Here is a 26,795-nt window from a genome sequence, read left to right as displayed (position 1 = left end):
ATCCCAGCCCATATTTGATCCCAGTCTATATAATCTCAGTTTATTTTATCCCAGTCTGTAGGAACCCCGTCTATTGGAATAGTATCCCAATGTTAGAGGATGGAACATGTCTGGGCTCGTCTGGCCTTGCTGCTTGACCAGAGGCGGCAACTGTGGTGTTTTTACCTCAGAGACACCCCTGGCTAGCTGCTTGTTGCAACTGGGCACTTGGAACAAGTCCAGGCAAGCAGGAACTCAGTTTTACCTCTGGTGGAAAGGCCTTAGGCGATGGCAAAGAGGAAAGGAGACGGATTCTGCCAGAGGGTTTAATCCAGAGTTTTATTCCAGGGTCACAGATCTCTGAATCTTGGTAACAGCTCCAACAGAATGTCGACCGCATGGTTTCAGTGTCCTTTTAAGCTCGAGGGGAGGGGGAGGGAAGGGGCAGGTATGGCACCAAGCAGGTGGGAGGGGGGGAGTCTCAGGGGACAAGTGACACTTGGCTAGGCCAATGACCCCAGGGCTGAGAAGCATCTTTTGAACTTTTGCCAATCACACAACGATGCCTTGCTGGAATGTTAAGCTTGACAGACACCACTTAGCAGGAGGCAAGGGGAGGGGAAGGGAGAAGGTATTGCCACACCTGGGAAAGGACTGGGATAGCTAAAACAGGATATTGCTTCATACTGCAACACCAGTCCATTTGATCCCAGTCCATATTTGATCCCAGTCCATATGTGATCCCAGTCCACATTTGATCCCAGTCCACATTTGATCCCACTCTGTAGGATCCCAGTCCACATTTGATCCCAGTCCATATGTGATCCCAGTCCCTGTTTGATCCTAGTCCATATTTGACCCCAACTCCTATTTGATCCCAGTCCATATTTGGTCCCAGTTCATATTTGATCCCAATCCGTATTTGGTCCCAGTCCATGTTTGATTCCAGTCCATATTTGATCCCAGTCTATATAATCTCAGTCTATTTTATCCTAGTCTGTAGGAACCCAGTCCATTTGATCCCAATCCATATTTGATCCCAGTCCATTTGATCCCAGTCCATATCCAATCCCAGTCCATATTTGATCCCAGTCCCTAGTTCATCCCAGCCCCTATTTCATCCCACTCTGTAGGATCCCAGTCCCTGTTTGTTCCCAGTCCATATTTGCTCCCAGCCCCTGTTTGATCCTACTCCATATTTGATCCCAACCCCTATTTGATCCCCATCCCTATCTGATCTCAGTCCATATTTGATCCCAGTCCGTATTGCCCTGCACACATTCCAAAAGTCTGGAATTCCAGCTCCCAGCCAGGAAAAGATGTTCCTGCCCATGAAGGCAAATGGAGCAAAATCCTACAGAGACATTTCCCTGCCAGCCTTCAGGACTTCAGTTCCTGGGACTGCGAATTAAAATAATAATTGGGAAATAAAATAATAAATAATCAGGGGAGGGACTGTGGGGACAGAGGGGTCAATTAAATCAATGCAGGGTCAAGTAAATCAGGGAAGGGGGCAGTTAAATCAGGGGAGGGTCTTTGGTGGTCACTGGGGTAAAAAATCAAAGGAGGGTATTTGGTGGTCCCTGAGGCAATTAAATATAGGGAGGGTCTCTGGTGGTGCCTGGGTCAATTCAATCAGGGGAGGGTTTCTGGTGGTCCGTGGGTCAAGGGAGACACTGAGAGAGAAACAGAGCAGGCAAAGAGAGGCAGGAGAGAAAAGGGGACACAAAGACAATGAGCTGAGAAGGTGGCACTCTGCAAACAGAACTGCAATGGACTGAACATGAATGGGAAAGAAATCAGTAAGTCTGAGAGTTTTATTTGCTATCAAATACATCCCACACACCCAGCCCCACACAATCCCCATCCCACCAATCTAATTGAGCTCCCACAACTCTAAATCACCTCCCAACCCCATCTCAGCCTGGTGGCTGTGGAATCGAGTGAGTTTGGTGTGGGGTTGAGTTTTTTGAGGTGGGTTTGAGCCCTTTTGGGGTAAGATTGAGCTGTTTTCACTGGGATTTGAGTGGTTTTGAGGTGACAGATCCATCCCCCTTGGCTTTTGGAGTGCAAAGAGATGGAGAATAGAAAAAAATTAAGGTGAAATTAGAAGTAGAAGCAGCCAGGTGTGTTCCCAACATGGATCACAGGGAATGTGAGTGACCAGGGCTGTGCCCAAAGTGCCTCCTCCAGTGGGGGATGGAGCTGGAGCAGCGCACGAAGCTCTGCCCGCACTCGGGGCACTCACAGGGCTTCCCTTACCGGTGCCTCCGTTGGTGTTGGGTCAAGTTAGAGCTGCTGGAGAAGCTCTTCCCACACTGGGGACACTCGTAGGGCCTCTCCCCTGTGTGGATGCGCCGGTGGGTGACGAGGTTGGAGTTGTGCTTGAATCCCTTCCCACAGTCGGGGCATTGGAAGGGCCTCTCCTCTGTGTGAATCCGATAGTGCTGGAGGAGGTAGGAGCTGGTCAGAAACCTCTTCCTGCATTTATCACACTCGTAGGGCCTCTCCCCAGTGTGGATGCGCCGGTGGGTGATGAGGGTGGATTTCTGCCTGAATCCCTTCCCACACTTAGGGCATTGGAAGGGCCTCTCCTCCATGTGAATCCGATAGTGCAGGAGGAGATGGGAGCTGATCCTAAACCCCTTCCCACACTTGGAACACTCATAGGGCCTCTCCCCAGTGTGGGTCCTCTGGTGCTTGATCAGGCTGGAGCTCTGGCTGAAGCTCTTCCCACACTCCCCACACTCGTAGGGCTTCTCTCCAGTGTGGGTCCTCTGGTGCCTGATCAGGTGGGAGCTACGGCTGAAGGTCTTCCCACACTCCCCACACTCATGGGGCCTCTCCCCAGTGTGGATCCTCTGGTGCACAATCAGGTCGCGGTTCCACCTGAAGCTCTTCCAACACTCCCCGCACGTGTGGGGCTTCTCCCCATCATGGAGCTGCTCATGGAGCACCAGCTCCGAGCTCTGGCTCCATCTCCGGCCGCCTTCCCGGCCCAGGCTGGCTCTTTCCCCCTCACATCCCCGCCATCTGCGTTTGCAGCCCCTCCTCGTGCGGCAGCTCCGGGGCTTTTCCTCCCCGTTGGCTTCCTGCGCCGTGGAGCCGCTCAAAACGGCCTCTGCCACCAGGTTCTGCCGCGGGCATTTGTCCTCCCTGCTCTCCATGCTCAGCTCCTGCTCTGGGGGAGGAAGGACAAGGATAGCATGGGATTTGCCTCCGTGCCACAGGCAAGGGCAAGGAGATCCCCCCAGGGCTGAGCTGCAGCCGGGGGCCCTGCTGGGCTGGGAGATGGAGCAGCACAGAGGGGAAAGGGGCACTCATCGCCAGCTCGGGGCTGTGCACAAATCACAAACAGGATGGGGCTGCTAGGAACGTGTCCTGAGCTGTTTTATTTCCCAGCATCTGTCTCATTACTTGGTTATGACAATGGGAAGATGCCAGTAGCTCACATCACAGGTAGCAGACAAAGAACTTCATGTAAAAACTTACTTTAAAAGGTTTTTGACCAATCACGCAAAGCAAAGCCATACTGACAGTAGTTCTATCCAAGCACTATAAGCACATTGACGGTTAAAACAATGCTCCCTTATTTCAAATACAATACCTGCTTGTAAGCCTTAAAACACAATGCACAGAGCTCCACTATTAAGCTTGGAACTTCCTAATATCTATCTAGATACACTTTTCTGCAGGTTAGGGAGTTATTCTAGATAAGTGTTAATGCACAGACCATTGTTCTATTTCTCCCTACTTTCTACTTCTTATATAACTTTTCTGCTGACCAATCTTATGGTTACTGCAAAGCTCTAAATCAGTTCTACTGTCTCTGAGGCTTGTCTTTTGAAGCTTTTCCAAAACCCTGTGATTTTAAGCATTCAACAGACACTGATTTCCCCCTCACCTGCCTCAGTGACCCAGGGCATCTTCCTCTTCCTCGCAGCCTCCCAAGTGTTGGCAATGGGAAATCCTGGTTTGGGGAAAACAAGGGATGAGCACGTTGAGTTTGATGGTTCCTCTGCCCGAGTCCATCTCTACAAGGCAGAGGCCATCTGGGCTCCAGAAAAACCTCCCAAACACCAAGATTCAGCCCTGAAAAAGCCACCCAGGAGTTCCCTGTCCCTGGTCCCTCCCCTCTGGTGTTCGGGGGTTCCACCCTGTCCCAGCTACTGGGGGTCACGCTTGGACTGGGGATCCCCCTTCTCCTCGGTGCCCGCCCTGCCCAGGCTGCTGGCAGTCCCAGCAATCCCAAAAGCTGCCCTCGCTTCGCTCTCCCCATTTCGGGATGCCGGGGCTTTTTGGGCTCCCAGGCTCCCTTCTCCCCTCATTCTCTGCTCTGGGCTGCAGCGGCTCCAAGGAGTCCCCCCTGCCCCTCTCCAGGCTCTCAAGGCTCCCGCCAATGGCGGCGCTCCCCCCTCTCTGGGCTCCCCACTTTGGCCTCCTGGGGCACACAGGGCTCTGCTCCTCCAGGCTGCCTCTGCCGGCAGCCGCCACCGCCACCCCCCGATGTCCCCCCAAGGGGCCTTTTCCGCTCAGCCTTGGACTTCTTCATTCTCCAAACATCCCCCAAAAACCCAACCCAGGGACCCTCTGGATATCTGGGCCGAGCTCCCCCTCCCCGCTCACCGGAGCCATGGGGGGGGCAATGATCCCACAGGTGGGGGCTGCGAATTCAGGCAGGGATCGAAGGCGTGGTTCCCTCAGTTCAGCCTTGATCCGCTTTTGTCCCTCCTCTTCCATCCCTCCTCCCCCTGCTCCTCCCCCCTAGCCCCACCTCCTTTTCCCCCTTCATCCCTGCCCTTCCCTCCTTCCTCCTCCCCCAGCAGCAGCCACACCCTCGGTGCCCGTTCCCGCAGCCCTCGCAGCCCGCGGCAGGAGCGGGGATGGAGCCGGGACGGGTCGGGATGGGCAGCGCGGGGCTCTCGGCTGCTCCCAGCCGCTGCGGGCGGGGGGAACCCGGCCCGGGCCAAAGGAGAGGCAAACTGGCCAAACTGGGGGCTGCACATCCAAACTGGGCCTTGCTGGGGACCCTGCCTGGCCACTGCCAGCCCTTGGGGCTCCTCCCGGCACATCCGCCAGGGGGGAACGCACACAGGGCTGGGGGATCCCAGCAGTGGCAGCACTGCCAGGGACTGGGCTGCACTGGGACCGTACTGGGAGTGACTGGGACTGTACTGGGCTTGTACTGACATCATACTGGGATCATACTGCCATGCCAGGGCACACTGTGATTGCACTAATGGAGAGTGGGATCATACTGGGATCATACTGGGATTGTACTGGGAGTGAGTAGGAGCCTGCAGGGGGCAACTGAGACCATGTTAGGGGCAAATGGGATATACTGGGAGTGACTGGGAGTCACTGTGAGCAACTGGGAACATACTAGGACCAACTGAAAGGAACTGGGTGCATACTGGGGGTGATTGGAAACTGCTGGGCTTACACGGGGATGAACTGGGATCATGGCTGGAGGTGACTGGGATCATACTGGCAGTGAGTGCCACTACACTGAGGCTGACTGGGAGTGCTTGGGAGCAAATGGGATCATACTGGAAGGAACTGGAAAGATGCTGGAGATAACTGGGGTACACTGGGATATACTGGGAGTGACTGGAAGGAAAGTGAGGGTGAAAGAGAGCAACTGGAACCATGTAGAGCAAAACTGGTTTATTCTGGCAGAGACTGGGAGCACACTGGGCTCATATCTGGATCACACTGGGAGTGACTGGACTAATACTGGGAGTGACTGTGTGTCACAGTGAACACACCCTGCACAGCATCCCCCATACTGGGCCTGACTGGGAGCCACTGGGAGCAAATGGCATCATACTGGGACTCACTGAGTTGATTGAGGAAGCAACTGGAACCATGCTGGCGGCAGCTGGGACCATGCTGGGAGAGACTGGAAGTAAGTGGGATTATAATTGTGAAAAGTGCATATTTTGTGATTGGGTTTTCGCAAATATGAAAATGAATATTATACATCTTGTGTTAGAAACTAATGCTGTATTAATTCTCTTAAGAAGTGGGTTAAATACAGTTTTAGGTTATAACATAATGTTAAAATAGAAACTATGCTTGGTAAGAGACTTTCTTTAAAGAAAGGACTTGCAGCGAGATAGCAGCCCCGGGACACCTAAATCATTCAGAGAAAAAGAATTTATTGCCCTCTTATCAGAAGAAATGAACTTCTTCCCTCCTCAAAGGCACTGTTAGGATTCAGAGGAAGAAGGTGGCACTGACCAGAATCCCATGTTTGAATGGAATTTATGCATCATGTATGAAGTGTACGAATATGCAACAGGCTATTGTTTTTAAGGGTTAATCCTTTGTTAACAGGTGTCCTTTTTAGGGCTTGTGCTGCCCAGAAAAAGGTACCCGGACTCCATAACACTTTGTATTTGTTGTCTCATATTGTCCTAATTCAAATTGTCCAAATTTTTATTACTCTAATTGTATTACTATTATGATAATTATTTTATTACTATTAAACTTTTAACATTTTAAAAACAAGTGATTGGCGTTTTTCACAATTTGGTAGCAGAGGATGGTTACCAACACCTCACTGCCGGTGCTTCAGGAGAGTCAGAGTGGGGAAGGTGCCCCCTGCCCTCTTCAGCAGCCTCGCTCTGTTTGCCCTGGGGTGACCGACAGACGCAGGTTATGGTGGACAAAAGGAGACAATAAAACAAAGACAATGGAAAAAGGCTCCCTACAACCACGGCAATTGGCCCCCTAAGAGTAGTAATGTGCACGAAGAACATGGGAAGGAAAAGGGATTGGTAAGTATTTCTCAGGGGGGATGAATGTGAGTGAATGAGAGGCGGGCTGGTTGTGCCAGACCTGCCAAGTGAGTGCTGGAGTCTCCCATGCTGCGTTTCTGACTTTCCGCGGTAAGTGGCTGTCGCAGACATCTTTCATAAAACATCCTTTCTTAGGATTTTTCCTTGTGAGAAGCTGCAGTTTCAGCAACCAAAGTAAACAATGGTTATCTGCTGCTGTGGAATGCAACAGGTGGACCCGTGATTGGTCTCCTGTGGGTGTTTGGATTTCTTGACCACTCATGGCAGAGCTGGCTCTTGCTCTCTGTCTGAGACACAGATCTTTGTTATTCATTCTTTTCTATTCTTAGCTTAGCTAGCTTCTCAAGAAACCTTTTCCTTTCTATTGCTTTTTAGTATAGTCTAATGTAACATATATCATAAAATAATAAATCAAGCCTTCTGATCATGGAGTCAACATTCTCGTCTCTTCTTCATCCTGAAAACCCTTGTGACTACAGTCACAAGTGGCCAGTAAAGAGACAAAGTGAATGTTAAAAGGAGTGAGAGAATCCCCCGGGGTAACTGGGACTGGGTCTCAGAGAGGGGCTGGACCCCTCGGAGGAAGGGAGCAGAGGAGTTTCCTAGCCCAATCCACTAGCAAATGGGCAAAAGGGGCTCCTAAAAACCTGCTGGGTTGAGGGATTAATATTCCAAGAGCATTCAGGGTAAAGCAAAATTCTGCCGGATTGAGAATATGCTCAAGAGCATCTGGGATTGGACAACACAGGTGGATTGAGAAATAAAAAAAGTGTTGGGGAAGATGAAACAGGAAAGCCTTATAAATATGATTGTCTGGCAAAAGATTTTGACAATATAGAAACTATAAGCAAGATTGAAATCAAAGCAAGCTTTGAGATACCTCAGTTACTGAACAACTGGAAAACGATGGTATGGCTGGCTGAAGGTAATCCCCTTTTGATGGAACAATTCCCTCTGCTTGCAGACAGATCCAAGGGTCAGAGCAGATCCTGCCAGCTTGGCAGAAGGGGTCCAAAGAGGAGTTTTTATGGTTTAAAATGTAACACAGTGTGGTAATGTAATGATTCTTATAGGCTGTATGTAAATGCTATAGGACGTGCATCTTGTACTAGATTGGCTAGTGAGAAATAGAATATTCAACACAGAAGATTTATTGAATTGTAATGGGAACCTCACTCTCTTACACTTTTACCCTCTTACTCTCTTACCCTCTCATCCTCTCTACCCCTCTCTTCTCTCGGGCCTGCTCCAGCTGTGCCTGGCAGCTCCAAGCAGGGCCCTGCACCCGGGCCCTTTGCAATAAACCGCAAGTTCCAGGGCCTGGCTGCAGAGATCTCTCGTCTCCGTCCATCCCGACCGTCCTACCCCCCGACGCTCCTACACCCAAGAGCATCTGGGGTTGGCCAACACAGCTGGGTTGAGGAAAATCCAATAGCACCAGGACTGGCCAGAAATACCTAAAATTGTAATAGGCGATGTGAAAGTAAAAGGTACCTTATTGTTGTTGTGTGTGTGAGAGTGAGTCACACACAAAATCAGCCTCAGCTTCCCGGGCAGGTGGGAAGGGGGGGCTGTGGAAAGAGGTGTGTGTGACCCACAAATAAGCCATTGTCCCTTGGGTGGGTGGGGGCTGTGGCAGAGCATGTGTGTGACTGCAAACGGGCCATTGTCCCCCCGGGCCTGTGAGGGGGCCGTAGCTGAAGAGTGTGAGTGACACAAATCAGCCTCACAGGTGAACGGGCACCGGAGGCAGCAGAGTCAGGGCCCTCCCAGGAGGCCGGGAGATACTGAGACCCAGAGGCCAACGCCAAGGGGAGGGGGCCACAGGGAGCCGCGATTCTCTCTCAACAGGGATCCACTTTGTGTCCTGAGCGTGTGAAAGAATGTGTGGAAGTGAATGAGAAATAGAAGCGAGTGAATGTAGACAAATGAAAGTATATGTAATGTAGATTGTGCATTTTAAGCTTCACTATATCTCCTTGGAGAGAGGTGGATTGCACTGAAAGTAGTGTGAGAAAAGGTTTTTTATTTTTAAGTGTGTAGTTGAAAGAAAAGTGGTATTTAGGTTGTTAGTGAAAGTGAAAAACAGAGGCAGATAATGAATAGATAAGATCTTGAAAAATGAGACAGAAAACCAGTAAGTTGGATTACAGGGAAAAAAAAAGAAAAAAAAGAGGGAATACAAGCATACTAGCAGAGATACCCCAAAAGGGTAGGCCTTTGGGAGTTATGTTAGGTAACAGAGATACAACTCCTTGCAAAAGGAGAAAGTACAGGGTATGTAGTAGTTGATGGGAACAACATGCAAACTATGGAAAAAGGGAAATTAACCTTAAACTAGTAAGCTCAAACTCGGGAATTATATACTTGAAAAAGAGCACTAGAATATTTAACACAAAATAAAGGAACCATATCTACTGATTGAAGGTATGCCTTTAGCGTAGTACATACCTTTAAAAATTTGGAAAGGAAAAAGATTACTTAATTCAAGAGGAAAAGGTTTAGTACATGAGGAACTTATTTCAGAGGTTTTAGAGGCATTAAAATTACCTAAAAGACATAGCTATAGTACATATTAAGGAACCCCAAAAGGGAAAGACCCCAGAAATAAGAGGAAATAATTTGGCAGATGACGAAGCCAAGGATACAGCAGAAAGTGGAGCTGAGTGAGTTATGTTAATATTAACTCCAAACGAGGAAAAACTGGAAATTCCTAAGTTTAGGGAAGCCGAGAAAAAAGAATTAAACAAGACAGGAAGTGAACAAGATAAATCAGGGAAATGGAAACTTCTTGATGGAAGACAATTACTTAATAAAATGTGCTTACTAGGAAAATATTAGAAGACATGCATCAGAAAACCCACTGGGGTACTCAAGCTTTGTGTGATCATTTTTTAAGGAACTATGGGTGCACTGGGATTTTTGGAGTAGCAAAGCAAGAAACTGAAAGATGCTTAATTTGCCAAAGGATAAATAAAAAGGTGATGAGAAAAAGAACATTAGGAGGTTGTGAGTTAGCTCGTCGACCATTTCAAAGTATCTAAGCAGAAGTTTAGATTTGTTAGGCTCTGGATTTATTTGTAAAAAAACCCATTTAATCTAGAAGAAAGAGAATATGCCATAGGTTAGACAGGAGATTTTAGGAGAATAAAAATCTTTAAAGTATCGGAAAGCCCCTAGACAAAACAAGAAAAGAAAAAGAGGAAATGAAAGGGAAGGGAACAAGAGGAAAAGTCAGAAAGAGAGTGGGATCCTCTGCAGCTCTTGCCCCCTCCGTTCGCGGCCGAGGCGCCTGTCCCGGGTCCCGGCTCGCTGCCCGCCTCAGCTCCGCCTGCCCCGGTTTCCATCCCAGGTGCGGGCTCACTGCCCAGGGCAGCTCCACCTGCCCCGGCGCTGGCGGTGAATTTGTGTGCCCTGCTCCCACTGCCCGGCCCGCGGCCGCTCTGCCGGCCATGCTGGGGAAGATGGGGGTTGCTCTGTCCTGCCGCCTGGGCCGAGGTCACCGCGCCGACCGCACCGAGGCCGGGTCCCAGCCATCCCATCCCCGGCTGCCCTGCCCGTGCCAGCTGCGCTGGGCACCGCCGCCGCTGCTGCCGGGGTCTCCCACCTGCCTTTTCTCTGCCGGGAGCTGCCGGATCAGCCGCCATAAGCCATGTGGGGGCTGCCCACGCTCCGGCTCGGTCTCCACGGGAAGATCCCCCTCTGCCGATTCCGGCAGCAGACCCTGCCCACACTCCCACCGAGCCTCGGCGGGATATCCTCCGTGCTCCAGCGTGGCTGCTCTGGGGGCTGCAGGGGGATCTCTGCATCCCCATGGATCTGCAGGGGGATCTCTGCATCCCCATGGATCTCTGCATCTAGCACCGCCGTTTTTGGAGGCACCAGGAATAGGCTGAGCTCTGCCTGAAGCTCTTCTCACAATCCCCACACCCTTCCCGGCACAGGGAGGCTTTTACCTCCTCACAGCTCCCCAGGCTGGGTTGGCAGCCCCTCCTCATGTGGGATCTCTGGGGCTTTTCCTCCCCATTGGATTCCTGCGCCGTGGAGCCGTTCCAAATGGCCTCTTCCACGAGGTTCTGTGGCAGGGATTTGTTCTCCCTGGTCTCTGTCTGCAGCTCAGAGCGTGAGGGAGGAAGGACAAGGAGAGGAAGAGACAGGGAGAAGGGAAAAGGAAAAGGCAGGAGGAGAGGAAGGAACAAGAAGGAACAAGGGAGGAAGGAGATGGGAAAGGAACGTGGATGGATGTAGGACAGAATGAGGAGAAGAAGGAGGGTGGACAAGGAGAAGATGGGATTTGCCTCCATGCCAGAGGGAAGGGGAAGGAGATCCCCCCAGTCCATCCCTGGCAGGATGGCGTTGGCAGTGAGGCTGTCCTGCAGCAATGCTGGGCTGGGAGATGGAGCAGCAGGGAGGGGAAAGGGGCAGTGATTCCTCCTGTCCTGCCTGGCTGTCCCAGTCTGGAGCGTCCTGGCGCTGCCGAGGCCCTTGGAGCGTCCGGCACTCAGGAGCCTGGAGCTCACGGCTGCTTTATAAAGCTGACAAAGTCGGCAGGATGGGTCTGGGTATGATCTCAGCAAACTGGGTTTATTGGTACAGGAGCAGGGGACAGAGCTGAACAGGGTCCAGGCACAAAGACAGGGTGCAAGCTGAGGGCACAGGGGGTTTTTATATGGGGTAGTGAGGGTGGAGCTGAGGGTCAGGGTCCAATGGATATGGGGGAAATGTGGCAAAGGAGGGGTTAAGGGTCGGGACAGCTAATAGGGAAACAGGGGCAGAGGAATGCAGTAAACTGGGGCCAATGGAGGGACAGAGAGCTAGGGACTAATCAAAGATGGGTAATAGGGGTGAACTAGGGTAATTAGGCCAACAGGCCAATGGGGTAACATAACTTTCCAAAAATCAGCATGTGCCGGCAAAGATCCATAGGAGAAGCAAGCTTGTCACCATAACCTTGAAATCTATTCTTCTTATTGGGGACCAGTCCTCCACGGGTGGGAGATTGAGACTCCCATGGGCCTCCACACCAGTGCATCTTCCTTTTCCTCACAGCCTCCTTCTCCTCCATCCAGACAAAATTTAGGATTGACAAATCCTGGCTTTGGGGGAAGAGCAAGGGGTGAGCACCTTGGGTTTTGTGAGAAATGAGCCTCACTCTTTAGAATTTTTGGAAGTTTAATAAGGACTAATCAGGGACAAATCAGTAACAGCGCTGGGTGTTGGCAATGGCCAGAGGCACACTGGTTAACCACAGCAACTCTTCTTGTCTAGTTTCTCCATTGTATTGTTCAAATACATATTCATAATGATTATACATATTCAAACATTTCCTTGAACTCATTTACATGTTCCAGGAATTCTTTAGGTTGGTTTGACCCCCAACTCGCCTTTTTAGAGCACGTGCAGGAATCGTGGATTGCTGTTTTGAGGGTTGTGTGTCACTGCCTCACAAGGGCCCCTGTTCTGTGGTTTCAGCAGGTGACAGTTATTGACAGTGGAAGGGTCAGTGGCAGGGGTCCTCATCACATCCATTCCTTAGATGTTATCTGACCATGCAGACGCTTTTAGCTACTTCCACAAGTACTTTAAATGAACATTAGCTCTTTCACAAATATCCCTGAGTTGTTATTGTCAGTTAGTTACGAAAATAAAAGCATTAGTTCTTATTTCACAACTACAGCTACTTCTGTAAAAGTTAACATTCTAATGCACAACACATGGCATCCACTTTAATATTTTGCAAAAGCCAAAACTATAATGTATGTTTTTCACACTGTCCTCAAACTGAAATATCATCCATAAATGATGTTCTGAAGATATGAGCTACACAGGGGCCAGGGCATTGGCCACAAAAAACTGACAAATTATACTATAGCAAAAGCAGTGAAAAGTTATTACAAACTGTACTCTATCAAAATTGTTGTGATTAAGAATATTTTGCAGAAGTCAATACATAATAGCAAAAGCCAACACTACCTAGTTATTTATAACAAACCCAGGGCAGGTTTTTCCCTTGCATGGAGCACCTGGGCCTTCCCCGGGCCCCTTCTGCCCTCCTGCAGAGCCGGTGGCATTTTCCAGCACACACAGTTTGTAACCAAGAGCCGGGTGCAGCCGAGAAGGCTCCAAGCGCCTCCTTCCAGGCTGACTCTGCAGGTGCCGAGGCTGCTCTGGGCTCTGCCAGGGCTCTGCTGGGGCTCAGCTCTGGGCCAGGCTGGGCCCGCCCTCCCCTCACATTGCTCCGGGCAGCTGAGTCACAGCGGGAGAGGGAAGGGACACGTCGAGGGAGTTGAGGTTTAAGAGAGTTTTTATTCAAAAAACTTTCATTACAATCAGGCTGCTCTAACTACCATAACTAACTAGCAATGCTAACTACCCTAACTAACTACCAGTGCTAACTACCATGACTAACTAGCAATGCTAACTACCATAACTAACTAGTTGTCCTAACTACTGTAACAAGAAGCTGTCCTCAAGTGCTTCATCTCCTCCGCTGCTCCCTCAGGTTCTTTGCTGCAGTGATCAGAGGGGTCAGGCTGGAGAGAGGCTTGGCTGATGATAAAAATGGGTGCTGCCCAAAGGATAAAAAATAAAGAAATGAACTGTTACTTTCCAGAGTCAAGTTCCTCACAGGCTCTGTTCCAGGAGAGGGACAGGGAAATGGTTTGAAAATCGAGGGAAGCAGGCTCAGATTAGATCTAAGGAAGAATTTTTTAACCAGGAGAGTGGGGAAACACTGACAGGAGGTGCCCAGAGATGTGGGAGGTGCCTCCTGCCTGGAAACATCCAAGCTCAGGTGAGGCAGGGCTCTGAGGCCCCTGAGCTGCTTGAAGATGTCCCTGCTCGCTGTGGGGCACCAGGTCCAGATGAGCTCGAAAGGAGCCTGCCAGGCCACAGCGGGCGAGGATTCTGCTCGCTCTGCGCGTGGAACGCAGCGAGACTGGAGACTATCGGAGGGGGCCCCACAAGAAAACCCCTCCCTGGCGCTGCTGCTTCCCCTGCAGCCCTTGGCTCTCACCTGCAGCAGCTCCTGGGCAGCCCAGCGCCGCTCCTCGTCCGGCTCCAGGCTGCACTCGAGGAAGTCCCGCAGCAGAGCCGACAGGCGCCGGGGCTCCTGCAGCTGCGGGGTCCCGTTCTGCCGGATCAGAGCGCGAGCCTGCAGGGAAAGCAAACTCAGCGCTCTGCCAGCTTCCTTCACACCCACACGGGCTCACATCCACCCCGGGGCCTCAGCCCCAGCTCCAGGGCCACTTTCCTCCCTGCCAGAGATGCTGCTCAGAGCTCATTTTGCTATGCCAAGCAAAAAACCCAAACCCTGGGGCTGCCACAGCCACTGCAACATCCAAATGATCTCGCCTTGAGAGCCAGTTTCATTGGCTGGCTTTGTTAGTAGGAACCTCCATCAGAAATAGCCCATTTTGCTTCTCCAAATATGGACACCAGCTTTACAGGCCATTTTCCACAGTCACTGTGGTCTGCCTGTGTTATTTCAGAGGATTCTTCCATCAAGTGCATCTCTGCAGTGCCACTGACACTCAAGTAAATGCATTCCTGATGCCCCATCCCAGAAACTGCCAGGCAAGAAACAGGAGGTTTGTGATGCTGAAAGCTCAGGCTTGGTGACACAGAAAAAGTAGCTTGGACTAGGAAAGAAATATGTTAGACTATGGGGATGTTAAACCATCATCTTCATGTTTTCAACAAGTTTCCCAGTGAGAAGAATCAGGGGAGATCATCTTGCAAAACCTCTTTTAGAAACTCCTGCAGAAATCTTGTTGGGTTTGGGGCTGGGATTTGCGGATGGTGTGGGGTTTTCTTGCAAGATAACATTAGAGCTGATGCACTTGCTTCATATTTCCAGGTCATCCTCTCAGCTAGAAGAGCTGCAACAACGAAAAGCCCAAAGCAAATTGTTGCTGGAGACTGCAGAACATTCGTCTGTGTGGAGGCACAAGTCCTCTGGGAATTCCCTTCCCATGTGCAGAAACCTCCAGCTGCTGCTCCCAGTGCAGGGTCCCCCTGTGCTCGCAGCCTCTGCAGCCACTGGAGAATTTGCCTCTTACCATGGCCGCCGTTTCCCTGAAGTAAGGAGGTTCTCCTTCCACCATCTCGATGGTCACAATGCCAAAGGACCAGATGTCCACCTTGGGGCCATAAGGAGATCTGGTCACAACTTCTGGGGCCATCCAGTGAGCAGTGCCCACCATGGAGCTGCGCTGGTCCTGCTCAGGGCTGAGCTGAGCGCAGAGGCCAAAATCAGCTGAGGACAGAAACAAACCCTGTCAAAGGCAGCTGCAATGAAGAAACCAAGCACAAAGATTCCCCACACTCAGTCTGAGAGTGTAGTAGTGAAGTCAGCTGGAAAAGCCCTCAGGGCTGTAGCCAAGGAAAGATGGAACTGGGCCCTTCAAGAAACCCTCAGCTTTCCTGCAGTGGCTTTTACTGATTCGCTTGGAGCTTTAGATTCCCACTGCTGCCCCTCTGGAAGGGCCATGGCCAGAGCAAAGGCACTGCTGGCCCCCTGCTCCTCTCCTGAGCTCTCTGCAGGGGCAGCCGCTCTCAGCTGGCAGCAGGGGCCGGGCAGTGCCCCCAGCAGCCCTTGTGGGGCTCTGGCCCTCCCTGGGAAGCAGCCCCAGCCCCGCAGCCCGGGAGTGCCGTGCCTGGCCAGGAACACCCACCCAGCCTGACAGAGCCGTCCATGCCCAGGAGGATGTTGGAGCTCTTCAGATCCCTGTGGATCACCCGGTTGGAATGGAGGAAATCCAGGCCCTGCAGACACTGAGAGAGAACAAGAAACACGAGGGCAAAAACCAATGGCCGGAATATATCACACCAGAAAGGACAGCTCAGAATTCTGCCAGCAGCAGCTTTGCTGTGACAGGCCAGGAGTGCAGTGCACACAAGCTACAAGCAAACGGCTCAAGGCAAAGCTGAGAACAGCATATCAAATCCAAGCCAGAAAGAGAGTACCACAACAGCAGGAGAGAGAACAAGAACAGAGTAGAAGTGCAGTGATGCTGGCAGGCTGTTCACTGCAGAGGCTCTTTCTTCTCCAGCTCATAAAAACAACTCAGAAACAAAGCCCTGAGCATGGAGCCACTCCTGTTCTCACACCCTGTTTGGAAGGACCATCGTGTCCCAGCCATGGGAGTGACAAGCAGGATCCCTCACCTCCCGACTGACAGCTGCCATCTCTCCTTCAGCCATGCGTGTCTGTCTGACAACGTCCCGCAAAGTTCCTCCATCCATGTATTCCATCACCAGCCAGAGATCTCCATCAACAAGGAAGCTGGAAGAGGAAAACAATGGCATGGAGATGAAAGTGCAGAGCTCAATTCCCCCATGGAAAAGCCTGGAGGGGAGTTTTGTTTCTGGGTCACTTGTCAGTGAGGACAGAATCAGATGGAGAGACATTCCTGCCAGGCTGCACAGCCCTTGGAATCTGCACAGTCTAAAGGGGAAGGAGACACCTGTGAGAAAGGAGAGGCCTTGGATGGCAAGCAGGTGAAAAATGCAGTTTAGCAACAGCCCAGATCAATGTGGAACCACAACCCTTGGCCCCAGCTGGTTCAGCTTCTGAACTCATCAGTTCCACCATTCCCTCCAGAACAAGGCAACACAACTGCCAGGGTTATCCAGGGGAGGAGGCCGTGCAGCACTTGGGACAAAAGCAGTCAGAAAACCTTTCAGAAAGTCCCTTCAGAAACAGGCAAGGCCAGTGAAAAATGGGCAAATGAGGCATTTCTGGAAACAAGAACTTGGTCTTACTGGCATCTTTAGCAATAGAAAAGGGCTGGGAAGAAGAAGCCAAGGGAAATAATTTCTGCTGTGGTTTATCAGCACTTGCTGGGAGACACAGCAAACGGGGTCAACTTGAAGGAAAAACCAAAGCAAAGCAACCAAAGCACAAGGAGGGAGTGAACTGCCAGGCTGTTGGTTTGGGAAGATGTGGCTGGGTCAGGCATTTTCAAAACAGGCTACAGACTCCTGATGCCAGGAAAGGTTAACGCAGGGCCCGGGCTCGGGATCAGAGCTGAATCACTCACCTGTCCAAAGAGTTGACAATGTTGGGGTTCTTCTTGTCCTTCAGGAGCAGGATCTCATTCACAGCTCGTTCCCTGTTCTGCCCTCTGAGACTCATTTTCTTGATGGCCACCTGAAGGGACATTGCAGCCTTGAACTGGAGGAGTCTGTGGCAGGAGGCCACAGCAAACACGGAGCGAGTCCTTGTGGAGCGACGGAGCCAGGCTGTGCCAAACTGCCTTGGGATGGGACACCAGAGCTCAGCAAGGGCCATTCCCACAGCCCATTGCTCTGCCAGCTGGGGGCTGCTTACAGGACACATGGCCAGAGACATTTGGCCTTGCAAGCTCTGCAGAAATGGTCCCTCAGCTGTCAGCCTCAAAGCTCTAACAACATTCTCTGCACCTACAGTCTTCTCAAATGGCCTCAACACTCCTACTATTATTATTCAAATACATTTTGCAAGCAGGAGGTAATTCTGGTTCTCTGAAAACAAAGCAGAACAGCCAGGAACCCCTTAGCAATTCTATGGGATTTGGTCATGATTTCAGATGCAACTGCTCTGTTTGGGATTGCACAACACAGCAGACACGCACACCCATTGCTCAGGTGATCCCTGTCAAAGGCTGTCACTGACACCAGACCCAAACACATCTTCAGGCTTTAGGAGAAACCTTTGCTCTGGACATCCATCTTCTCATTTCTCTCCCTCACTCTCTGTGAACAGCTGAAGTAGGACTAAAACCCCAAACTGAGCCCAAGCAGGATCTTTCCCTAATTAGGCCTTGAGGTATCCTTTGAAGATAAAAGGCAGGATGGAAATAATATTGTTATAGTTTAGCTAAGAATAGCTAAATAATGTTCCTGTCTAAGGTTGGGATGAAGATAAATTGGGCCTCAGTCTCCAGCAGCTGATGCATTCACACTTTTAGATATGAAGGCCAAGCCAGCGTGTCCTGCTCTGACAGACACCGCTGCCCTCCTTGCATTCCTTTGGTGCTTCAGAAGGACCAAGTCTGTCCCAGCTGTGCTCTGCAGGCTGACACTGCTCTGCCTTCAGAGGAGCAGCCTGGGCAGGAAAGCTCTGCTGGCCCCCAAAGCTGCAGCCACAGCTCCCAGCAGAGGGGAAAGCCCTGGAGAGCTGCCAGACGTGCTGGGCGTGTTGGCACTGACCTCTCCTCCAGTGGCCCTGTCGAGTCCTTTATAAACGGTTCCAAAAGCCCTGGAGACAAAACAGCAGAGAAGAAAGAAGCAGCGCTTTAGGCCCTGTCAGGGAAAGCCAGCCCAGACAGGAGATCTCTGCTGCCTGCAGCGTTCACAAACACCTGGGTGCATCGACCCTTCCAACAAGAGCACAGCAGCCACCAGCCCTCTGCCATGCAAGGTGTGCAGGAGAAAACTGAGACCCAACATGAAGGAATTGGGCTGGAGCAAATCCCAAATGTCCATGCTGAATTGCTTTAGTTCAAAACCTGAGGTGAGAAATGGGTGTCTAAAGAAATGGAAAAGAATGCATTTCATCCTTTTCCATTTCCTGCCTAAGACCTGCAGGTTCCACAAGGGCCCTGCCATCAGGCAGGTGATGCTTTTTCCCCCAGAGTGCATCAGCTCTGTGTCTGTTACTGAATGGATGGGGTCTGCTACCTGTGCTAGAATAGAGCACTTATTAGTTCATCTCTGGTTTCTGTTTCTAAACCATTAGGTTGATAATCCTGACCAGTGGATATTTTTTGAAGGAAAATATTTAAAGAAATCTTCTTGAGAACTGTTTTCTGACAGTCACCAGATGGTGAGTTGCTCTTTTAGGCAATCCAGTTCCAGGGACAGAAGATCTTCCAGGTCCTGCTCCTTGCTGCAGGCAGGACACTGCCAGCCTCAGGGGCCTTTGACGGCGCCTTCTGACCACAGTTATCAATTCTGATCAGGACTGAGAGACAGCAGGATGGTAGCCCAGTGCCTGAAGGTGCTTGGAGCTCTCCTGACTTCTCACTTGATCCTGCACCAGCACAACACCCGGCCCTGCTTGTGCAGCAGCAGCTGCCGTGCACTTACCCTTGGCCAATCTGCTCCACTTCCAGGTATTTCTCGGCAGGCTCCTCCTCGCTCACGGTGTTCCCTGAAAGAAACCACGTGGAAGACGCTCCCTCCCAGAGTGAGACCCTGCCTTGCAGCAGAGCCAGAAGCAGCCCCACTCCCTGGGGCCGTGAGCCCCTTGGTGTCAGCGGGGGAAGGACAATAAATGACTCGGTGACATTCAGCTGCAGAGCAACACTGGGTGCAGCTGATGCCCAGACACACACACAGCACCTGCTCGGGCACCCAGGAACAGAGCAGACGTACTCAGCTGCATCAGGCACCACTCCCCTCTCCCCTCTGGCTGCCCGGCTGTGCTGCTGTCAGAATGTTCAGCCCAGGATCCCACAGCGGAGGGAGGTTCATTGTCCTCTTCCCAAGCAGAGGGAGCTTCTCCATCCTCTTCCCAAAATGCTGCAGCTTCTCCATCCTCATCCCAAAACACTGCAGGTTCGCCATCCTCTTTCCAAGCCAGGGGATGTTCGCTGTCCACTTCCCATGCTGGGAGATGTTCATTCTCCTCTTCCCATGCCACAGGATGTCCTCCATCCTCATCCCACACTGGGAGATGTCCATTGTCCTCATCCCACTCCGTGGGAGCTTGGCCACTCTGGTCCCACACCAGGGGACATCCACCGTCCTCGTCCCAGGCCGGGAGATGTCCCCTGTCCTTGTCCCACCCCGCGGGAGCCTCGCTGTTGCATTCCCACCCCGCGGGATGTTCGCCCTCGTCTCCCAGAGCAGCGGGGAGTTCACTGTCATCTCCCGGCACTGAGGGAAGTTCACCATCATCCCCCAGAGCAGCGGGAAGCTCACTGCTGTCTTCCTCCTTGTTGACCTCCTCTTCGGAAGCAGAGGGAGCCCCAGGAGGTGCTGGTGCTGCTTCTGTGCCCTGTGGACAGACGGCAGCGTGAGGGACAGGAAGTTCTATCTCAGTTATCACCTTATTTATCCTCAACTGCACATCCAGCTGCACTACGCAGAAATGGGGTTTGGAGCTGTTCCAACTAACAATGGGCTAAAGTTGACATTGCCACTTATTGTTGGGAATTCGATATTCCACCATGGCTAAGCCAGCAAGCAATCCTCTGCCTGCAAAACCAGACCTGCAGCTCTTCAAAAACTCTTCAGCAGAAAAGGAGAAAACTGCCAGGGATCCCTTTGCTGCTGCTGCTGCAGAGACACTGACAGGACCTTTCCTTCAGCCTCCCAGGCTGGCCCTCGACTGCCACATGCTGAGCTCACAACTTGCTGCACAATTCCAAACACCAAAGGTTCCTTTCCCACTCACCGAAGGAGGAGCTGCTCGGAATCCAGACATGAGGTGCCCTGCAATGGGAGAGGGAACATGAACCAGATGCTGTTAGGAGAAAAACTGCCAGTGCTGGGAAATGCCACGGAGCAAGGCAACCCCAAGAGAGCATTTTGCTTTCACTGCATCCCTCCAGGAGCCACAGTCCCTTCCCACAGCAAGCAAGAGAACAAGCACAAAACACTGGGCTGGGTCAGTTCTTGGCTTGAGCAGCAAACGGAGGCAGTTCCAGGCTCTGCTGGCACAGACTCCCTGCTTGAGGGAACAGAACCCCCCAGGGCTCATTGCAGATGCTGTGCACGCCCCGCTGGCTGCAGACACCCCCTTTTTCAGCTGCAGCTGCTGGCAGGAGCTCTCCCAAAGCAATGGTGTCTTCATGGCCATTTGGTTCCAAAGTCAACTCAGCTCCAGAGGAAGAACAGAAAGCACACAGCAAGCCCAAAGGCACAGATGCTGCACCGAGGGAAAACCTCAACTTACGTGCCAAGTGGGTTAAAAAATACCCCGAATAAGCCACAGAGTACAGAGTGCAAACTGCAGCAGCCACGTGCTGGATCATTTTGGCTGTGCTGCACACGCCTGCAGCCTGTAGCCCTGCAAGCACAGAAGGACAGGGCTGGGCTGGCTGCTGAGAATGCCTCGGGCAGGAGGATCCTCCGGCAGCGAGCCCAGAGCCACTCTGGGCACTGAGGCCTCCGTGTCCCACAGCAACGGGAACACCACGGGGACGTGGCGCTGTTCCTGTGACATCCCAGCAGCAGCTCACGCAGAAACCGCCTGGAAGGTTCTCCTGTGTCACAAAGGAGCACAAAGAACCCTCCCAGGGCACAGCCCATGGCCCAAAGGATGCAAGAGGAACTCAAAATGCAGCAAACAAGGACACCCCATAGCCCAGCCTGAACACTGAGGAGAACAAGGACAGGACCAGAGCAAAGGAAACGTGACCTTTAGTCACTGATAGTTCTGACTAAAAGCAGCAAGCCTTGGTCCATCTGGGATCTTTGTTCTAGTTCTAAAAACAAGCAAGGTCCTCCACTCTAAATACACAGAAGGCAGGAACTGGGGAGGAGGTGGGATTAGGAAGGAGGAGGAGGAGGAGGGAGAGAGGAAAAGGAGGAGCAGGAAGAGGAGGAGCAGGAGCAGGAACAGGAGGAACAGGAGGTTCCAGTGCCCCCTGTGGCCGCAGCCACGGGACCATCGCCCCCACCTCGTCCTGCAGGTGAGCGGGGAGGGGGAGGTCGTCCCAAATCTGTCGGGGGGTCCCTGAGAGGGTTTTTTATTGGGGTGTGTTTGGAGCTCGCAGATTGTGGAATTGACCCCAAATATCATCTGGTGTCTCTGGGAGGTTTTGTTTTCTCTGTGTGTGTAGGTTTGGATCTTGCAGGAGCCCAAAGCTGAGCCCCTTGGGGGGATCTTTGGGGGCCCACGTGGCCATTGCCCAGTATGGGCAGGGGAGGACATTGGTCCTGGGGACCCCCGGGAGAGCAGAGGAGGGGATCCCCTGGGACCCCCAGAGTGGGGAGAGCAGAGAGGGGCGATCCCAGAGCTGGGGGACCCCGGCAGACTGGAAAGGGGGGGAGCCTGGAGAGGAGGGACCCCTGGGATCCCTGGGATCTCAAAGTAGAGCATCAGGGGAGAAGGGCCCCCATGGACCCCCAAAAGGCCCTGGATCATCCCTGAGCAGGACGCCAGAGAATGGAGAAGCCCTGGAACCATTGGACCCCCATGATCCTAAGGAAAGGAAACCTCTGGAACCCCAAAAGTGGAGAGATCAGCAATAGGGAACTGCTGGGAGAGCTTTTTGGGGCTGAATCTTGACATTGTGGGGATTTTCATGGACACAAGACTCCTGCTGACTTCTAGAGATGGACCTGGCCAGGAGGAGCCTCTACTCCAAGGCGCTCCCACCTTGGTTTCCCCAAACCAGGGTCTGTCATTCCCAAGCTGTGGCCAGATGGAGGAAGAGGAAAAGGCCCAGACATTCCGCACGAGGAGGGGCTGCAAACCCAGCCCAGGGAGCTGCAGGGAGGAAAGAGCCCCCCTGAGCCAGGAAGGCGGCCTGAGATCCGGGGCAGAGCTCAGAGCTGGTGGAGAAGCCTCATGGCAGGGAGAAGCCCCACAAATGCTTGGAATGTGGGAAGGGTTTCAGCTACAGCTCCACCCTGATGGAACACCTGAACATCCATACTGGGGAGAGGCCCTGGGAGTGTGGGGAATGTGGGAAGAGCTTCAGTGGGACCTCCGACCTCACCAAGCACCACAAGATCCACACTGGGGAATGGCCCTAGGAGTGCTTGGAATGTCAGAAGAGCTTCAAATGGGATTCAGAGATCGTCACTCACCAGCACTTGCACACCAGGGAGAGGCCCTGTGAGTGTCCCGAGTGTGGGAAGAGCTTCGTGCGCTGCTCCAGCTCCATCCCCCATGGGAGGATCTGTGCTGGATGATCCCCAGTGACCCCCGTTGGGCAGAGCCCTGGTGACCCCTGTTCTGGGTGATCCCCGTTGGGTAGGGGGAAGGTGCTGGAGAGATTTCTTTCCCTTCTCCTTGTGCTGCTGTGATTTGGTTGGTAATAAATTCCCTCCCTGTGTCCAGGCTGGGTCTGTTGTGCCCGTGCTGGATTTGCTGAGGGATCTCTCCCGGTCCTTGTACTGACCCACGTCATTGTCGAAGTGCATGAACATTTGCTGGTTGTAGATGAACCTTACCTGTCCCCTGTTCCTGTACCAATAAACCCAGTTTGCTGCAGAGCATACACAGACGCATCCTGCTGACTTTGTCAGCTTTATAAAGCAGCCGTGAGCTCCGGGCTCCTGAGTGCCGGACGCTCCAAGGGCCTCGGCAGCGCCAGGACGCTCCAGACTGGGACAGCCAGGCAGGGCAGGAGGAATCACTGCCCCTTTGCCCTCCCTGCTGCTCCATCTCCCAGCCCAGCATCGCTGCAGGACAGCCTCACTGCCAACGCCATCCTGCCAGGGATGGACTGGGGGGGGATCTCCTTCCCCTTCCCTCTGGCATGGAGGCAAATCCCATCTTCTCCTTGTCCACCCTCCTTCTTCTCCTCATTCTGTCCTACATCCATCTATGTTCCTTTCCCATCTCCTTCCTCTCCTCCTGCCTTTTCCTTTTCCCTTCTCCCTGTCTCTTCCTCTCCTTGTCCTTCCTCCCTCACGCACTGAGCTGCGGACAGAGACCAGGGAGAACAAATCCCTGCCACAGAACCTCGTGGAAGAGGCCATTTGGAACGGCTCCACAGGGCAGGAATCCAATGGGGAGGAAAAGCCCCAGAGATCCCACATGAGGAGGGGCTGCCAACCCAGCCTGGGGAGCTGTGAGGAGGTAAAAGCTTCCCTGTGCCGGGAAGGGTGTGGGGAATGTGAGAAGAGCTTCAGGCAGAGCTCAGCCTATTCCTGGTGCCTCCAAAAACGGCGGTGCCAGATGCAGAGATCCCCCTGCAGATCCATGGGGATGCAGAGATCCCCCTGCAGCCCCCAGAGCAGCCACGCTGGAGCACGGGGATGCCTGAGAGGAGGCTGTGACCTCGTGGCCAGAGGGGCCCCGCTGGAGCAGCCTGTCCTGGCAGGACTGACCCCGGGGCACAGTGACCCACGCTGCAGCACTTGGAGGGGGGCTGTGCCCCGTGAGATGGACTCAGCTTGGAGAAGTTCCTGGAGAAGTCTCCGCTGGGAGAGAGCCCAGGGTGCAGCAGGGGAACGACTCCCGTCCCTGAGCAGAGGGAGAAGCCCCGGGGCATGAAGTGAGCACGGCCCCATTCCCTGTCTCCGGCACTGCCGGGGTAGGAGGTGCAGCTGGAAGGAGGGAGGCGTGGGGGAAGGCTGGATTTAAGGCTCTTCACTTACTTCTCATTATCCTGCTCTGAGTTTTTAGAGTTTTCTGTCAGAAATCTCTCCCCTCGCCCACTCATCCACAGGGCTGGGGCAGTTTTCCCTTTTTGGGGGAAATCAAAGCGATTCCTTGATGCTCCTAATTAGAGGTAGCAGTAGTGAGGCTCCGGGGCTTCTCGCTGACCGGAGCCAGAGAAGCCGCAGTGCTTCGGGAAAGCCGTGGCGGGAGGTGCGTAGAAGTTTGTTTGTGTTTTCAGCTCAATCCCCCTCGGGCCCGGGCCCGTTCCAGGGCTGTTCCTCATCTCCGGCTCTGCCCTCACGCAGCCCGGGGGGCCCTGAGAGCGCGGGGCGAGGCTGTGCCGTGTGCAGAGCCCGCCCCTGGCTGCGATTGGGCGACGGTGCCGTCAGTCGCGGACGGCTGACCAATCCACTGAAATGTTCCTCATTTCAGGGATTGCTCAGCAGGAAGGTCAGGAGCTGGAGCTGTCTGGTTGGTTATTCCCAGGGCAGCTTGTAATCTAATGATGCCATTGAAATGAGAAATAGGTTCTGTGGCTCCTGACATGAATTGGTTTGGGTTCCCAGGGGCTGGTCCGTGGTGTTATAGGATTTGTTCTGCTGGCCGTTCATCTTTTCTCCATTTTTGGCCGCGCTCTCCAGCAAGGACTGCATCAATTGATGCTTTTCTGTACTTAAATCATCAAATACTTGGATTCCCAACTGATTTCCCTGAACTTGTGGTAGCAAGAACATTTCAGTGCTCTAATACACCCTATATAACACTGACAGCGACAGCACATGTTGGAGTGGGCAGAGGGATGATTCCCCCCCATTTATTTATAGTGAAGTTTTCCCAACATTCTTCATTTGCTGTTTCCCTTTGCAGCTTCACCCGTTTCTGTTGCAGGGTCAGATATCCTCACCCTGGGCTCTGCCTTGAGCTGTGCAAATTCCATCAGTGCAAGCAGGCAGAGCTTGGGCTGAGGGGCAGAGGGAATGAGCCCAATTCCTGCCCCAGGCAAGAGACCCAGGTACATCGTCCAGGCTTTGCCCAGCAGTGTTCATTTGCATTTCTAAAGCTCCTCTGCAGGCTGCCTGGAATGAAGCTTCTCTTCCAGAGCATGACTCTCATGCGCCCCACCCCAAAAGCCAGGGTTTGGGGTATTTTTAATGTTTGGGGGTTTTTTTGAAGGTGTTCTATTAACGGTTTGTGAGTTAAAGGGTCACCTTTAAAGCTCTTCTAAACGCAGCCTGGAGGTAAACACCAGAAAATGCGGACCAAAATTTTGCCATCTCCACCAGCCAGGCAAACACACACTGAAAAAGAATCCAAAGCAATAAAGATATTTTCTACTTCTTCTGCCGAGAATAAAAACTGATTCTCACCCCCAAACCTAACTGACAATATGAAAGTAGGATTATTTAGAAAAAACATTCTCATGGTGTAATCTTATTCTAGGCAGCCCAGAGTGTGGGTGTGAGTGAGCCCCAGAGTGGAATTGTGCCGTGGTGCTCCCCAGCAGCTGTGGCAGTGCAGGCCCAGCCAGCGCTGAAGCTGCAGCAGTGGCAGCAAGGCTTGGCCGCAGTGGCTGGAGGTGCCAGAGGAGGGTGGCCAGGATTTCCGAGGGTTTGAGCAGAGGATCTGTGGGCAGGCCCAGGGGCTTGGCCCGCTGTGGAGCCCTGGCTGCTGCTGCGTTGCCTTCAGGGCAGGCTCAGGGGCGGCTGCCATGGTCCTGCTGCAGGCGGGAAGTGCAAATCTCCGGGGCTTCAGAGCCCCTGAGGCCAGGCTGAGGGGTCCCCCCGTGTTCAGCTGTGCTGGCGGCTGTTTCTGGCCTCAGGGACACTTGGCATGGGCCCCTTGGCCACCAGTGGTGCTGCTTTGCACTCCTTAGGCAGGAGCCGATGTCCTGGCTGGGTGTTGGCAACAGCAAAGTCCCAGGGCAGGCTCTGTGCCAGCCCAGCTTCCTGGGGGAGAATATACCTTGATCTCTGATCCAGTGCTTGCTGAAGCAGTCAGAATTGCTTTTGCCCCCCTGTTGGGTGCCATGGCGCCAGCAGAAGATATTGAAGCCTTCCTGCTCAGGGCATTTCAGTGCCCGGCTCTTACAAGCACTCACAGCTCCTTGGGTTGAGCTGAGCATGGGGCGGTGACCTGCGCTTTGTCTGATTCCCCTTCCTTCCCTCCCCTGGAACAGTCTGTTGCTTTTAGACACCACTTGTCCTGGTTGCTTCAGAGTACTTTGGAGAGGCTCCATATTTTCCCTATTTCCCTGGGGCTGCCCACACTTCAGGGTTCACTTCAGCATAGGCCTGGCCAGACATTTGACACAGAGGTACAACAGAACTGGCCTCTGTATCACCTTTTATAATATTAATTTGCGTTCCAAATTTAGCGATCAAATCCCTTCCCAGTAAATCATGATAGCAATTAGGAGCAAATAAAACTTCATGCATTTCAAATCCATCTCCCACATCTACTAATAGTGGTTGAATAAAACCATACAGCTTTCCCACTTATGCCATGACTAATCAAAGACATTTTTGGCATTTCTCCCTCCCTTAGGTCTAAGATTCAGAGTGGATTGAGAGGCCCCTGTGTCCATCTGAAAATGCCTCCTCTCAATGCAGACCCACCTGAATGTTCTCAAGGGCTCCAGTGTGGAGGGTCCCTGGTGTGATGGGAGCTGTGACAGCCCTGCCAATCCATGTCCATCAAGGGGTGGACTTGCTGGTCCTGAGGGTGCTGCTGTCTGTGCTTGCAGT

General features: G+C 52.5%; 1 protein-coding gene and 1 pseudogene across 1 annotated transcript; one reads left to right on the top strand and one right to left on the bottom strand.

Moving 5' to 3' along the window:
• Positions 1-26,795, top strand: part of LOC129132018 (uncharacterized) — a 234,639-nt pseudogene that overhangs the window by 130,421 nt on the left and 77,423 nt on the right.
• LOC143695823 (serine/threonine-protein kinase PAK 1-like) lies at positions 13,261-20,746 on the bottom strand. The gene is made up of 11 exons (XM_077191041.1): positions 20,668-20,746; positions 20,167-20,204; positions 19,692-19,767; positions 18,855-18,918; positions 17,976-18,024; positions 16,826-16,935; positions 15,951-16,068; positions 15,458-15,557; positions 14,843-15,039; positions 13,798-13,935; positions 13,261-13,350 (listed from the first exon to the last, which is right to left on the bottom strand). The coding sequence occupies exons 1-11, from the start codon at positions 20,744-20,746 to the stop codon at positions 13,261-13,263; spliced, it is 1,059 nt and encodes a 352-aa protein (XP_077047156.1).

Source organism: Agelaius phoeniceus, chromosome 27 (assembly GCF_051311805.1).
Source record: "Agelaius phoeniceus isolate bAgePho1 chromosome 27, bAgePho1.hap1, whole genome shotgun sequence".
Lineage (NCBI taxonomy): Eukaryota > Metazoa > Chordata > Aves > Passeriformes > Icteridae > Agelaius > Agelaius phoeniceus.
Note: the sequence above shows the minus strand (reverse complement) of the source record. Positions and strands in the feature narration are given on the sequence as shown.

Coding starts and splice junctions, on each gene's coding strand:
- LOC143695823 (XM_077191041.1), bottom strand. CDS start 20,746: ATGATCCAGCACGTGGCTGCTGCAGTTTGCACTCTGTACTCTGTGGCT. Junction 18,025..18,854: donor GTGGAGCAGATTGGCCAAGG/GTAAGTGCACGG, acceptor TTTTGTCTCCAG/GGCTTTTGGAACCGTTTATA. Junction 13,936..14,842: donor TCAGGGAAACGGCGGCCATG/GTAAGAGGCAAA, acceptor CTTTCCCTGCAG/GCTCGCGCTCTGATCCGGCA.